Source organism: Prionailurus bengalensis, chromosome E1 (assembly GCF_016509475.1).
Source record: "Prionailurus bengalensis isolate Pbe53 chromosome E1, Fcat_Pben_1.1_paternal_pri, whole genome shotgun sequence".
NCBI classification, from domain to species: Eukaryota; Metazoa; Chordata; class Mammalia; order Carnivora; family Felidae; genus Prionailurus; species Prionailurus bengalensis.
The window spans coordinates 60,598,992-60,614,967 of record NC_057347.1 but is presented as its reverse complement, the minus strand read 5'-3'; the positions used below and the strand labels follow the sequence as shown (position 1 = coordinate 60,614,967).

Genomic DNA, 15,976 nt, shown 5'->3' with positions numbered 1-15,976 from the left:
TCTACAAGACCGTCTTCCCCCCACGCAAAGAAAATCGGATCTGGCTTTTATGAAACAAGGTTGCAAAAGGGAAAGGCTTTTTTGTTTTAAGCCAAAAGTGAGGACTTGGGAAGAAGGTCTCATCCATACACAGACTTTAAGCGCAGTCACTCTGGGAGGGGCAGCTCAGAGAATCTCATGACAGAAAAGGAACACGTGTGGATCAGTACTGGGAACAGCTAAAAGAAATTGAGAGCGCATTCCAAAAATTAAAGGGAGGGGTGCAACAGGAAATCTCTTTTCTGCTAAAACACTGGAGCCAGGAGGGCCTTACACAGGCAAGGCTCAGTCACCCTTCTGGGCCTTGATCTAGACAGAAAAGAGGTTTCGATAAAAAGCAGCATCGATGACAGCTAACAGAGAGGGCTGCTTGCCCTCCAGCAGCCATGTCTGTGATGCTCCGCTCCCAGAGCCAGGAGCAATCCGTGCACGTGGGGATCACACCTGACCTAACTCCCCACAAGACTGAAGCCTGGAGGAGGCCGCCCCTGAGAGCTGGCCTTCGTCCTCTGGCCAGAAAACCACATGTTGTTTGGAAGCAGCTCTTGCATAAATGGATGTCAGGAGACACAGGGAAACACATCACTGAAGGTCTGGCCAGGCGCTTCAGAAACACTGGCTCCCCTTCTGCCCCACTAACTGACATTTCCAGTCACCAGAATTCTGCACGCGACGAGCTGCACATAACTCCACCCCACTCCTTGACGGGGTATCCTGGGACCTCATCTGCCCACACACAGGAAACCGTGTTCCAGGAGCCATCACCAGAAACGGACACAGATTATCATTTGGCTCTGCTTCTTTTGTTTGACATTTTATCTGAAGCACAACCTCACTGTCCTCGATTAAAATGGTCAGTATCGCAGGGATTTCTTGTCCAGTGTGTTGAAGAGACCTGCCAGGTAACTGGAGAGCAAAGGGTTCTCCAAATCCAGCATTTCCCTCACTGCCAACTAAGAAATGCACCTCGCCGTGCATAGGGAGGCAGGCAGGGGGCAGCTGCCCCAGGCCAGGAAGGGAGGCGGGGTCTTATTCTGTACCCTCCACAATCAAGGACCTGGACGTGACTAAAGACCCCTTACAAAGGAAATGTTCAGGATTTGGCTGGACTACTTGTATTATAACACGTTTGTATGTCTACAGGTAGAAGAAAAGAGTTTTTGTCCATCATTAAACAGAAAATGGATCCCCCTCCACCCCCACCCACTCAGTTATGGTTACGGGTCAGCAGACACATTTTTCCGAGGATCATTTACTCACTATGCCTGAAAGGAACAGTGTTGCCGTTCCTTGTTACTTAATGAATTCAAGAACTGCAAGCATACATTTCTTCTTTTCTTATGCTTTTAACGCTCCCTATTTCAACCCTGCCTTTCCCATATGGCCCGAATTAGGGAGGTTCTACCATACTCCAGCAAGTAGGCACACCTGGCACAGATACACCGACGAAAAAACCACACGGTGTAAAACTTTAAAAATTAAATGAAATTAAGAAGTTAAATAAGGATCCATTATGCGCTAATATCCAAGAGTCCTCTGAGGAAGGCTGGGTTGCAGACACCCCAGGAACGATCTGAAAGTACAGGAACACAAGCAGGTAGGCCGCCCCCACACAGGGCAGCATCGTGTTTCTGCTTTTCTACACTGCCCAACGGGAGAACCTGTCTTCTGAAGAAAGGGTTCGTTGATAAAATAGTTTGGAAACCACCTCTGCAAACTTCAAGAAGCTATGTACGTCAGCAGACGCAGGTAAGGAAGACAGAAGGAAGCCGAAGTAAAGGACGGGCTGGGTTTTTCACATTCCTTTACTTCAGACACAGGAAGTTAACTGCAATGGTCGAAGAGAAACATCTCAAACAATCCATGCCTTTCCCATCCGTGGGGACGGTCAGGGACCGTAAAAACCACAGGCTGAGGTTTTCTTCTAGAGCCACTATTCCTTCTGCTCTGTGTGGAGGAGGTCAAAGCGCGGGGCCAGTGGCCTCTAACACGTCCTCCTCCCTGAGCAAAAGAGGGTCTCCCTCACCTCGCTCTACCCTTGCCCTGTGCCCAAGTTAAGGAAAGCAGCTCAATTTTCCTCTGTTTTCAATCAGCATCTACTGACTTGTCACAGAAATATTTCATAACAAATCGAAATGGATTTACCTGCCAGCCCTTGTCCGCAGTCCTGTAGTATGGGTAATTTTTAGTGATGTGAGTATAAATCCCATTTAGGGTGAGTTGTTTGTCAGGAGCCATTGTAATTGCTTGTACAATTAATTGTGCATAGGAATAAGGTGGCTTTGAATCATCCTGTATTTAAGTTAGAAAAAAAAAAAAAAAGAGAGAGAGAGAGATTATTGAGGTTATCAAAATGTTTACTAAATTTACTAGAATTTAGCATTGTTTGTGCTTTTATTTAAAACAATTTTTGGGGAGGCCGCCTGGGTGGCTCAGTTGGCTGGGTGTCCGACTTCGGCTCAGGTCGTGATCTCATTGTCCATGGGTTTGAGCCCCACGTTGGGCTCTGTGCTGACAGCTGGGAGCCTGGATCCTGCTTCGGATTCTGTGTCTCCCTCTCTGCCTCTCCCCACTTGTGCTTTGTCTTGCTGTGTCTCTCAAAAATATATGTTAAAAAAATTTTATTTAAAAAAATTTTTTTAACATAAAAAAATTTTTTTAATGTTTATTTCTGAGAGGGAGAGAGAGAATGAGCGGGGGAAAGGCTGAGAGAGAAGGAGACAGGATCTGAAGCGGGCTCTATGCTGACAGCAGAAAACCTGATGCAGGCCTTGAACCCATAAACTGTGAGATCATGACTGGAGCCAAAATCGCATGCTTAACTGACTAGGCCACCCAAGCGCCCCCACCCCTTTTTTTTTAATGTTTATTTTTGAGAGCGAGACAGAGAGAAGAGTGTGAGTAGGGGAGGGGCAGAGAGAGAAGGAGACACAGAATCCAAAGCAGGCTCCAGGGTCTAAGCTGTCAGCACAGAGCCCAACGTGGGGCTTGAACCCACGAACTGTGAGATCAAGACCAGAGCCAAAGTCAGACACCCAACCAAGCCACCCAAGTGCCCCTAGGATTGTTTGTGCTTTTAAGTGTTCCTGTGAAAATGCTTAGTTTTCCTTACTATGAAAGTAACATAAATTGAGAAGCATTTGGAAAATTTAGAGGAAACAAATGGAAAAATGCACAAGCAGTGTAAAAAAAGAATATTAAAACCACATAAAGAGAAACTCCAATGGCAAAAACAAAAAACATAAGGAAAAGAAGAGCCGCCTGACCTCAGTAAAGTCCAGGACAACACACCTTAAAGCACGGTCAGACTCAAGATGATACTCATTATATGAGGTTTAAAAAGAAGCAACTGAGACATTGCTTAGGGATAAACACAAATGGACGAAAAGGAGACAAGCAGAGGACGGACAGACAGGAAGGAAGGTAGACGTGCCAAAGAAAGGAGCGTGGGCCTCAGCTGCCCGGCCCGTGATCGGTCCTGATAGCGGTGGGGGGCACATATTCTATGCAGAGACACTGGCCGCACTCGTAAACAGCTAGTATTTCCTGAACACTTCAGCTGGGCTCTGCCCCAACTACCCTGAGCGGACAGACTCTGGAAAGGGCCAGGCGAACTGGTGGAGCTGGAGACTACTCCGGGCAGCAGGTTCAGAACACAAAGCCTTCCTCATCATGCTTGTGCCACTGGCTGTGTCTCCTGGTTACCTTTTTTCTACACATTGCTAAAAACTTTTTTTTTATTGAAAAATGTAACACAGATAGCAAAGCCTGTAATACATCCTCATCAGCTGAAAACAAATTTCTGTGATGTGAACATCAGGACAACCAACACCAGGTCAAGAGAAAACACAGCCCACATCCCAGAAGCTTCCATATGCCCCCTGGGCCTGCAGCCTCTACCCCCGGAGAAGCTGCCATTACCTCTGACATTTTGTCATAATGACAATCTTGCTGTCAACGTTTTAGCATCTAAGAACGCACCTTGAAACAATTTAGTTTTGCCTGATTTTAAACAGGCAACTGTATCAACATGGAACCCCACTGATGGTGCCCCTCTGAGCCTCCCTCACTTGCCCGGCACGCCCCGTGTGCAAGGCTCCTAGCCACAGCAGACAGGTGGTGCACCACTACGGCCGTCTCCTCCATGACTGTGCTGTGTGCTACTGCGCAAATGCGTCACATTTTATACAGATGTAACTAACACTACGCGTTGCTTTATTCTTTTTCACCGAGCATTATACCAACAATACTTCCATATCAGTGACTATGCTGCATAATATTTCCTTGCTTGATCACTCTTAGGGGGCATTCAGGCTGCTTTCAATTTTCTGTGTTATATAAATTTTTGTTTGAGATTTTTGCCATTTCCTTTTAGACAAAATCCTAGAAGGGGCATTACTGGGTCAAAGAACAAAAACATGCAGGGATACGCAGGGTCACAGCGTGTTCAACAACCACTGTCCCAAAAGGGTGTGTTCCTGTGCACATGTGTGCACGTGTACATTCAGACACGAGTGCATGTGCAACCTTCAGCATCTGGGACAGCAGGACTAAACCCTGGGAACGGTTTCCTGGGACACAGTGCTTATCACTGCGTGAGGACCAAGCGATTCTCTTGTCCTCCACTGGTTCAGATCTCAGCACCTGGGCCCATAGCTGACACTGGGGAGCACCCAGTGGTGAATGACCAAAATAATTCATTTATTCTAAGACCCCAACCCCAAGAACCTACTCAACAGGAAGGGACCCCACAACCAACTTGGATCCACACAAGGCCCTGGCAGCGACATTACTAGACATGCAGACAGCAAAGGGAGGACAGCTGGTCACGTGACGGCCCCGGGTTCTGTTTCAAGGCTATAAAACATTTACCTTTGGGCTGTCTCCACCAGAAGCTTCCTTTTCATTTTCTGGCTGGGAGTTGTCGGCCATTAAATTGAGGTCAGCTGGTATCACACGGCCCATTTTGTACCCCGAAGACCCTGCTCCCCGGGGGCTGGATGGGCAGGAGTTTGCAGCACTGTGGGTGGGAAAAAGTGGCTGCGATCAGCCTAATACAGAACATACATCACACCGTGCTTCAAAGACTCATTCTGATTTCAATGAAAACAAACTTAAAAATTAGAATATCAGCATTTTCTATGGAAAATGGACTCACTAAATTCTCCGTGAAATTTAAGATCACTCCAGGAAACGTGGAAATCAGATATCTGCTTCCACATGTGTTCTCTTCCATAATCACAAAACAAACTATCAAAGGAGGTGGTGGTCCACCTGTTTCACCAGTGAGGAAACGGAGGCTCAGGATGGTTCTGGAACTTACCAAGGACACGGAGGCATATGTAATGGCTCGCAAAGGGACACAGAGCACAGGCTCTGCTCACTCCCTTCCCACCTAGGACGTGGCCTCCAGCTACACCAGAAAGGTCAGGGAGAATCCAGAGAAAGAGAAAGGCAGCCGGGCCAAGAAGAGGGAACACAGAAAGAGGATGAGGCCATGGACACAGATGCAGATGGCATCAGGCCCCGGAGCACATGCGTCAGGTCAGTTAGGACACAGCACCCCCCCACCACCCCCAGGAGCCCACTAAAAAAAATTATTTATTTACTTATTTTATTTTTTATTATTAAAAAAAAATTTTAACATTTATTTACTTTTGAGAGAGCACGGCAGGGGAGGGGCACAGAGAGCGAGACACAGAATCGGAAGCAGGCTCCAGGCTCCTGGCTATCAGCACGGAGCCCAATATGGAGCTCCAACCCATGAACTGCGAGATCATGACCCGAGCTGAAGTTGGGACACTCAACCGAGCCATTCAGGCGCCTCTTCATTTATATTTGAGGTTAACTCTAGCCCCAACACGGGGCTCGAACTCACAACTCCAAGATCAAGAGCTACACAGTCTACCAACTGAGCCAGCCAGGCACCTCAGGAACCCATGTTTAAACATGGGTGCCTTTTTTTCACACGGCAGGGCTGGGGTGCTGCTTCCTCATCTGTGTAATGACGAGAGGCCATTCCCACTCGACTGTGGTCATTCACCAAGCTGCACATTTGAGCTCCTGCCCCCATTCCACGCAGGCCCGTACTTTACAAAGAATGAGCTGCTGCAGTGGAAGGACACCAAAAACAGGACGGGCTGAGAAATTGATCAAGTTACACCCAGAGTGTGTGGTTAGGGATTAGTTGCATTTGGGGGAAAAAAGACAAGTACTGCAAATATATAGAAAATTTCTGGAAAAAATACATAAGCAACAGTAGTTACCTCCAAAACCCGGAACTGAACGTGGAGCAGAAGGAAGGGGAGGGGGTGATGTGCTCCAGGCCAGCGTCCCCTGCAGCACTACTGGGCTCTCTACCGTGAGCACGCACAATGAGTACCTACGCGCACACTCACTGGACAGGTGTCTGCTGAGGCCACGAACGGCTCTTAAAGCACCGGGAAAAAAATCAGGCCTGCACTAAAGGACTTTAAGCCTCACGATGTTGAAAAACAGCTAGCACTTAACAAGTGCTGACGTGGGGAAGGTGAGAGGCCGTATGGGGTGGATGCTGGGTTTAGAGAAGGCAAGTCCGGGGGCACCTGGGCAATTCAGTCAGTTGAGCGTCTGTCTGGCTCTTGACTTTGGCTCAAGGTGCAATCTCACAGTTCACAGGTTCAAGCCCCGCATCGGGCTCCACACAGCGTGGAGCCTACTTGGGGTTCTCTCCCTTTCCCTTGTTTGCACACACGTGTGCATGCGCTCTCTCTCTCAAAATAAACATTAAAAAAAAACAAAAAAGGAAAAGGAAAAGAAAAAAAAAGAAGAAAAAGAAAAAGAAAAAGGCAAGTCTGCCCCACACATCACACATAAACCATCCACAGTTGGGCTCCCACCCCACTGTCTTGCCCAGCAAGGGCACTATGTTGGTCAGCACCGGCCACGGGGAGGAACGAGCAAGGAAACCAGGATGAAGACGGAGAAGGTGAGCAGAGGCTGGGTCAGGAGCTTTTCTCCAACCACCGTCCCCTTCCCCGAGTGCCCACGCCACCGTCTAGTGGGTCAGTGCGCCCGTCTCCAAGGCTGCGGCTCCCACTGTGGGTTGTTATCCCACGTGGGCAAACAGGGCTTTCTCCTCTTCCTCTGTGAATTCCGAACAGAAATCCGGCCACGTGGCTGCTCTCTGCTGACATAATGGCTATTTGGTCCATGGAGTCACATGCAGACAAATTCAACCAAGTGGGAGAGACAAAGGCAGCTTCCTCAGCAGCGCAGCCGCAGGAGGCAGAAGAGGGAGGGGCCTGACGCCAACAGCAGCGGCTACACAGGAGGCCGAGCCTGGAGCTGGAGCTGGAGCTGGAGCTGGAGCTGGAGCTGGAGCTGGAGCGGCGGCAGCAGCCGCAGCCAGTCCACTCGCCACTCCCTCCACTTACCAATAAACACAACACAGATCCTTCTGGAAGTCCCACTGCTGATGCTCGTTTTTAAGGTAAGAAACGGAAGTGTCTGACTGCGAGGTCGGACACGAGTTTCCCGTGTGCCCTCCCGGGCTCTGCCACACGCAGCGCCAGCTGGGACAGAGCTCATCAGCAGGAGCCTGACTCCAGAGAGTAGTGCAGGCATTTGTTCCACACCCAGCATCACTCCCAGCTAAGAGGACACCCAAATACACACCACCCCCTCTTCTAAGCACCAACAGAGTCCGAGGAGACCAGCGCAGCTGAGCCCTGCAACATCACAGCAGAGCCGCACTTCAAGCCCACGAGGCGACCTCGCCTGCTCTAAGCACGCACATCTGCAGGGTCCCGTGGCCGTCTTCGACCTGACCCTCAGCTGCTGTCCTCTGAGAGCTCAGCATGAGCTGACCACTGTGCTCTGGGTTCCGGGTTCTGCACCAAGAGTGTCCCCCAAAGCCGCTGACCTCCACTTCCTGAAGCACCCAGTCTCTCTTAGGACACCATGACAGACACAAGTTTGTTGTTTCACTGCAGTCAAACTCATCAATCCAAAGTACAAATCCTCAGAATGTACATGAAGTTGCAGCAAACTAAAAGAACTCAAAATGCAAAGGAAAACAGCTCAGAGTTTAGACCAACGTGGCAAATCACAATTCTCTCAACTTACACTCAAATACAGAGAGTATAAGTGAAAAAGTCAGGAACGTTTGGGGACTGTGTTTCATATGCAGGAACCTGAGAGCAAAGGGTGTTCAGAAACTGAATGGCAGGTGAAGGGTCCACCTGGGGAAGGAGCGGGTGCTGGCTGCTGGCTGCTGTGTGCTCCTGCCCATGACTATGACTTATGACGGCTTCTGCAAGTCCCAAGGCAGGAGATAAGGAACGGAATCGGGACGTGGTCACGTACATCTCAGCATGCGTGCGCCCCCAACCCGACCCTCTGTGACCCCTGCCCACCACATGAGCTGCCGTACCTGATGGTTCCTGTGGGGGAGGGAAGGGGGCTGATGAGGTGGGCCATGGTGTCTGGAATGTTGATGGTCAGGGGCGAGATGTGGGCCTGCACGGGCTTCACTGGGGACTCAGGAGCCTCCTGCTTCTCCCTCTTCTCACTGGACAGGGCAGTGAACGTGATCTTGATGTTTGTGCTTGGGAACCTAAACGTGCACCTGAAAAAAAAAAAAAAAAAAAAAGCCAACTGTCAGCACCTGTCTGCCAGACCAGAGGACACGGTGTCCCACCTAAAGCAAGACAAAGAGCCCAAGTGTCCCCAAACGCACTGGAGCCTCATCTTGTGGTGAAGAAGCCACTGAGAAAGTCCACTTCAACCTCACCCTGCGTGTCATAAACCACTTATGGAGCTGGAAAGCCACAAAAAGGCATTTCATGACTTTAAAACACTAGTAAACAAATACATTCTTTTTTAAAAATTTTTTTATGTGTATTTATTTTTGAGAGAGAGAACGAGAGTGCATGTGAGTGGGGGAGGGGCAAAGAGAGAGGGAAACAGAATCGCAAGCAAGCTCTGCGCTGACAGCAGAGAGCCCAGTGCGGGGCTTGAACCCACGAACTGCAACATCATGACCTGAGCTGAAGTCAGACGCTCAACCAACTGAGCCACCCAGATGCCCTAACAAATACGTTGTTTAGACCATCCAAATAGAAGGAAAAAATCTTAATCTGCGTTATTACTTATAAAATAAATACATAAATATAGCTGGATCATTAAGCAATGCAATTTTGTGGCTGTTTCTTAATTAAGAAAGTATTCTTTTTGAAAAATCCCATCACCTTTATCACTGAGCAAACAAGAGCCAGAGATATTAAATTTTGGGGGAAAAGGCTTTTAATTCAATACTCTGGTTCACCTTTAATATAGCTTCCTTGACATATCTCAAGTATATTTATTTAAAAAAAAAAAAAGTAATGCAAGCCAAACATCTTTAAAGAATAAAATTTAAAAATAGCTCCACAGACTCAGTCTGTGTCTGATCTCACACCCAGTTAAACAGCACCTGACCTGTGTGTATATAAATGACCAAATATCCAGCTGATGGTACTCAGCTGACCTCTGTGTGTCTATCCCGGGGGACCCATCCTGGTGGTCAGCTCTGCCCACCGCTGTCCTCCTTGGGTGCCTGCCAAGGAAAGATCCAGAATGTGAAGGGCACACATCCCTCCCACTTCTGGTGATGTCTTCAAGGCAATACTTCCCAAGACTCTAGTTGAGGGTTAGAAAGGACGCCACTTGGCAGGGTTTTGACACTTGCTGCCTGGCTTCCTCTGAATGCACTGACACGGGATTCCCTGCCCCTTCACTTCCCTCATGCGGCACACCAGTCAGTCCTGCAGCCTCAGTGGGCAGAGCAGACCCTGACTGCCTCCTTCCTGATACCCAGCACCCACACCTTCCCTGTTCCTATCTCTCAGGGCTCCTTCTCAATCCCTACTGAACTCTCCTCCCTTACACCTCAATGTCCAATGCCGCAAACTCAGGCTCCAGCTTCTATGCTTCTCTGTCCGCATCCACTGCCCGGACAAGCTCATGCAGACCCATGACTCTCCCCTCTACACACTCCCAAATGACTCAAAAATCCACATTTCCTGCCCTCTGGACCTAATCTCTCACTGCCTTCCTGATGCCCCCCTCTGTACCCACACTGGTCATCTCTAATAAGACCGGACACCAGCTTCTCCCCAGAGCTCCCCGCGACCCTGTGACAGTGAATGGCATCACCCAGTTGCTCAGGCCAGAAACAGGATTCACCCAGTCTACCTGCTAAGCCATCAGCTCTCACCTTCAAAACACACTCATCATCGGAACTGAAAACATCTGCTCTGCCAGAAACCCTGTTGAGGCACTAAAAAGGCTACTTCTTAGCCTTGATCACCTTCTAAGAGAAAACTTTTACAAATCACATATCCAACATAGGACCCCTATCCAGACTATAAAGGCTATATAAAAGTGACAGTAAGAAAAACAATCCACTAAGAAATGGGCAAAAAAAAACCCTAAAGCAAAACAAAACAAAAACACTTTGCTACAAAGGTACATAAGCGGTACATAAGCATGAAAAGATGTTCAACATCCCTAACCATTAGGGCAAGGCAAACTGAAACTGCCATGGGGGGGGGGGGGCCTGGGTGGCTCTGTCAGATGTCTGACTTTGGCTCAGGTCATGATCTCACAGTCCATGAGTTCAAGCCTGGCATCAGGCTTCTCTTTCTCTTTCTCTTTCTCTCCCCCTCCCCCCACCCTTCACTCACTTAAAAGAAATAAACTTAAAAACAAAACTGCCATGAGGGGGGCTCCTGGGGGGCTCAGTGGTTAGGCATCCAACTTCTGATTTTGGCTCACAGTTCATGGGACCAGGCCCCTTGTCTGGCTCTTCAGTGACAACGTGGAGCCTGCTTGGGATCCTCTCTCTCTGCCCCTCCCTTGCTCTCAAGCACAATCTCTCTCTCTCTCTCAAAATAAATAACCATTAAAAAACCCCAAAGGTCTGCATGGGAAAGGCCAGAGGGAAAGTCAGCCTCCTCCTGCCTGCTCTTGGGGACTACCCCTTCCCTCCCCGTCCTTCCTCCACTCCCCACTTCCCAGAGGCTCCTACCCGACTCTGAGTCAGACCTCATCACCCCTGCCTCTTGTCTCTTCCTGCCCTTGCTTCCTACAGGGAGGTTCCCTCCCACACCTCACCCACCTGTCCGAGAGCCTTCCCTGAAGGCCCTGTCCTGCTCTTCATTTCACTAAGGTCATGTGACTCTAAGTTACACCCACAAGTGCTTGTTGTCACCCTCAATAGGATGCAAAGCTCCAGGAGAGCAAAGCCCTTGCCTGCTGGGTTCACTACTATAACCTGGGGCCTAGAAGAGTTCTCGGTTTATATGAAACAGACCCTCAGCCCATACCTGTGGAATTAAAAAACGCCCAGTTTCACATATTCAAAAGGTAATAAAAACAAGCAGATGACATGATGAATAAAGCAAGCGAGAAGCCCACAGCTGAACACCTTGCAAACGCTGGTGTGAGATCTGAATCAATTCTAGGCTTAGAAAAGGTGATGATGACCCCGGTGGCCACTAAACTTTTAGCACAACACACATGACAAGTGTGGAAATAAAGACAGGTTTTCCTCCTTTTTCCTCCCACGCACAGCACCTGAGCCCCCGCCTCAGACAACTCCTCACTCCCACATCAGCAGGAAGGCCGGGCCGTGAGAAGCGGCGCACGGGCCTCTGGGCCTGTAGGGCTGCCACCTCTGTGGCTGTCTCCTCACCCACAGGGCAGAGATGGCAGCATCTCCCTCTTAAAGAATCTCAGTGATTAATTCCGATAATTTTTGTCAAACACTCAAATGTTTATTAAGATGAAAAAAACCAAGCTACCTTCTGCCCCACTTCAAGCGATGGACACTTCCTTCTCCCGCAGAGAGTATCTGTAGTCCCCCCTGCCACTTGTTCCGTCGCCACCCTGAGCACTTCCAGAAAGCCCGCCTCAAGCAGAGCAACAGCATACGTGCCTCCCTGGCCGCCAAGCGGTGCAGAAGCAACGCGGCCCTGCGAGGTTCCAGCACGGGAACTCCAGAAAGGCGAGCTGTGCCCTCCCTCACGGGGCAGATCCGCGACTCCCCATGTTTAGTTCCACTTTTCCCAAAGTAAGACCATACCCTCCACATAGGGCCTCAGCTTACACTTTTCCGGAGCATCACCCACCCACAGCACCTGTGCACATAGAAGAGGCTGAGTGCTACCTCTGGGCAGGGTACCGCCCCCTCAGGGACATTCTTCCTTTGCGTCTGAGTCCCAAGGTATCCAATTAAAGGTGGAATTGGAATTGGGAACAGCCAATTCCCTGTCCCCTGGCTGTCTCCAGGGCAAGGTGCTGTCAGGCCACCTGCTGCTAGCCTCTGGCCAACGGCGTGCAAGACTTCCATCCTGGCCACCACTGGCCACTGCTGCCACCAACCCCACCTCCTTGACAGGTGAAAATCGTGAAATCTCTGTTTTCATCTAAGCTCAAACTTCATATGTGTATGAACCAGGAAACATATTTAAAAACCACCCAGACATCCTGGTAACTTTCTGTTTTTTAATCTGGGTTCTGGTTACCTGAGTGAATTCCTGTTTGTGGAAATTCATCAAATTATACACGTATGACACGCTTTTCTGTACAAATAGTATACCTCAATAGAGAGTGGTTTTTTAAAATTAAAAAAGCTATCCACGTAAGTAGATACAGAAATAGCATAATGCCAACAATGTGACAGGGGGTTCACAGTGCTGTTTTCTATACTTTTGTGCTAACAATAGCTTATTTCTTGACCTGGGTTGTAATTACGTCGGTACCCACGTTAACAAGATAACTGATTTTTCTATGTAGATTACATTCAAAGCAAAATACACTAAAACCGTTTTCAAGTTCTCTACAGAGTTCAATTAGTTCTGAAATCCTTGTTCCCCTTTAGGGTAGATGCATGACCACCACTTGACTCTGCCAAGCTGGAAATAAAAAACAGCACAATTATTTTGATTAGTTGCCTCACAAAACTAAAAAGAGCAGCAGAACATTAGAACAGCACGGAGGTGAAGGTAAACCCGCGTGAGGGGACCCTCTTTGGGCCTCTGCCTTCTCCACACCACCGAGTGGCCTGAATTTCAGGGCTGGAAGGCCCATCACATGTGTGCACACTGGTCTACTTCCCTGCAGTGCCTGCCGGTCAGAGCAAGGGTGTGAATGCCCGTGTCTCACACTTATGTCACAATACCTCACTTGAGGTGTTCTTTAAAAATACTTTAATTCATTCTAAAAGACGTGTAATGAAGCTCAGTGTAAGAATATGAATCTGGGGGCTCCTGGGTGGTTCAGTCGGTTGAGCATCTGACTCTTGATATTGGCTCAGGTCATGATCTCACAGTTGTGAGATCGAGCCCTGCACGTGGAGCCTGCTTAAGATTCATTCATGCTCTCCCTCCCTCCCTCCCTCCCTCCCTCTCTCTCTCTCTCTCTCCCCCCACACACCTCTCCCCTGCTCATGCATGTGCATACACTCTCTCTCAAAAAAGAAAAAAGAATAATGAACTTGTTTGCTAGAGTCTGACAATTATGACAATAGAGGAAAAGGAAAGATTAAGAAATGAACAGTGAGAAAAGCCAGATAGCAGAATCACAAATCCCTAAGTAAAAACACAACCAGAAACGTCAAATCACAGGACATCAGCCTGATGTATTGAGCACCTCTGAGAACTGAGAACCACAAATCAAAACTTATAGCAGCAACACAACAGCTGATGGTTTCAAATGTATGCAAAGGACCTTGATAAAAATTAAGTTTCAGGGTGCCTGGGTGGCACAGTCAGTTAGGCGTCCGACTTGGCTCAGGTCATGATCTCATGGTTTGTGAGTCTGAGCCTCTCATGGGGCTCTCGGCTGACAGCCTGGAGCCTGGAGCCTGCTTCAGATCCTCTGTCTCCCTCTCTATCTGCCCCTCCCCCACTGTGAGCCTGCTCGCTCCATCTCAAAAATAAATAAAAATGTTTAAAAAAATTAAGTTTCTCTAAAAAAAAAATTTTTTTTTTTTTTTTTCATTAAAAAAGGGAGGGGGGGGCACCTGGGTGGCTCAGTCAGTTAAGCATCTGACTCTTGATTTCAGCTCAGGTCATGATCTGGTTGTTTGTGGGATTGAGCCCCGCACTGGGCTCTGTGCTGACAGCATGGAGCCTACTTGGGATATTCTCTCTCTCTCTCTCTCTCTCTCTCTCTCTCTCTCTCTCTCTCTCTCCCCCCCCCTCCCTCCCTCCAAATAAATAAGTAAAGTTAAAAAAATTAAAATAAAAAGTGGTATTTCAATTAAAGAAAAAATGTTTTTCAGGGACGCCTGGGTGGCTTAGTCGGTTAAGCATCTGACTCTGGGCTTCAGCTCAGGTCATGATCCCAGTGTAAGGCTCCATGCTGACAGTGCAGAGCCTGCTTGGGATTCTTGCTCTCTACCCCCCTCTCTGCCTCTCCCCCCAATCATGCTCTCCCTCTCTGTTTCTCAAAATAAATATTGAAAAAAATTTTTTTCGGGAAAAAAATGAGAGAGATAAAGTGTGATAACTGTTAATATTTGGGGACTCCAGGAAAATGGAAATTCTCTGTTCTATTTTTACGTCTTTTCTATGAAGTCTGAAGTGATTTCAAAGAAAAGGAAAATAATTTTGGAAACTTTCAAAATGTCCAGTGCAAAGCTCAGTGACCTAGGCCATCTGTGCCAGGCTGAGAATTGTGCACAATGTTCAGGACATCCATGACAGCTGTGACAAGGTGAGCACAGACACAGAGAATGTTCAGAAACCGTCTCACTCTCACAGCTGCTCACGTGGTTGTGTTGCACGGAAGCACCCGTCCACAAAGGACGGGCCTTCACCACTGACAGCCTGGAGCCCTGCTCTGGGACACACCTTCATCATCATCTCTCTTCTGTGGGAGTCTATGACATTTCAGAGTCCCATCAAATTCCAAGCACAACTTGGTGGGACACTTAACACAGTTAATGAAATGTCACCTCACCGTAATTCTCATGGACTCCTCACCCTCGTCCTGGGCCTCAGGCTAAGCAGTATGACCCCAGTTTGGGGGTACCCAGGGCAGTATCACGGCCACATTCACACAGTGATCTTGACACCTGCACACTCTCACTCACCCAGCACAGGTGACATGTTACTTATACACACGATCCTGTCACTGGGCTCCCAAACTACGACCTAAGAAGCTGTGGTCTGTAGTGATAACACACTCCATGCTCTGGATTTCTTCTCCCCTTGGAAAAACATCTGTCCCTTCTTAACACAGCAATACTCTCACAGAGCAGCATCTCCCAAACCACACCCCCTCAGCACAGCACTGAATGTCCTGATGCACAACACCCACCAGCAGGCAAGGCAAATCCTGCTGTGGTAACACGTGGCCCCCAGAACTCTGTGGCTTGAAACAAAGGTCTGGATCTGGCATCTGTCATTCACCCACTCCACAGCAGCTGGTCTGCTCTACATTTCCTTCACTCTGGGAAGGTGAAGGAAAGGTGGTGGCCCCATTTCAGACGCTGCTGGTCCCAAGGCGGAGAGAAAAGACAGAAGGTGGGAGCCAGGTCCCATGGCCACACCTGCAGTCGAGGGGCAGAAGAGGACCACAGGAAGGACCTCCCCTATGCAACATCACCTCCCCTGTGTCAGCAATCCCAAGGGGTGCCTGGAAGATCGTCTGAAATCTTTCTGCCTATGCAACTAACCCACAAAGGCACTAAGCTGAGCTGCTGACCTGTTCTCTAGGGAAAGAAATGAGACGTCAGTTACTCACCTATGACAACTGACAGAATCTAACGTGAAGGAGGAGAAGATCTGATAGTTTAACCTCACGCTTGGCAAAGGAAAAGGCTGTGTTAATAAAACTGTGTTTCACAGGGTGGACAGTGCCCCGAGGCCAAGCAGCAAGCGCCACCAAGAACACGGAGGGCAGCAGC

The 15,976-nt window shown here is 48.7% G+C and overlaps 1 protein-coding gene across 1 annotated transcript in view; it reads right to left on the bottom strand.

The window, feature by feature from the left end:
* FOXK2 (forkhead box K2) overlaps nt 1-15,976 on the bottom strand; it is a 65,592-nt gene that overhangs the window by 19,939 nt on the left and 29,677 nt on the right. The window contains exons 2-4 of the mRNA XM_043585476.1: nt 8,453-8,647; nt 4,912-5,059; nt 2,185-2,331 (exon numbers count right to left, since the gene is read on the bottom strand). Of these exons, the coding sequence (XP_043441411.1) occupies nt 2,185-2,331; nt 4,912-5,059; nt 8,453-8,647 (490 nt within the window). The remainder of the gene's footprint in view (nt 1-2,184; nt 2,332-4,911; nt 5,060-8,452; nt 8,648-15,976) is intronic.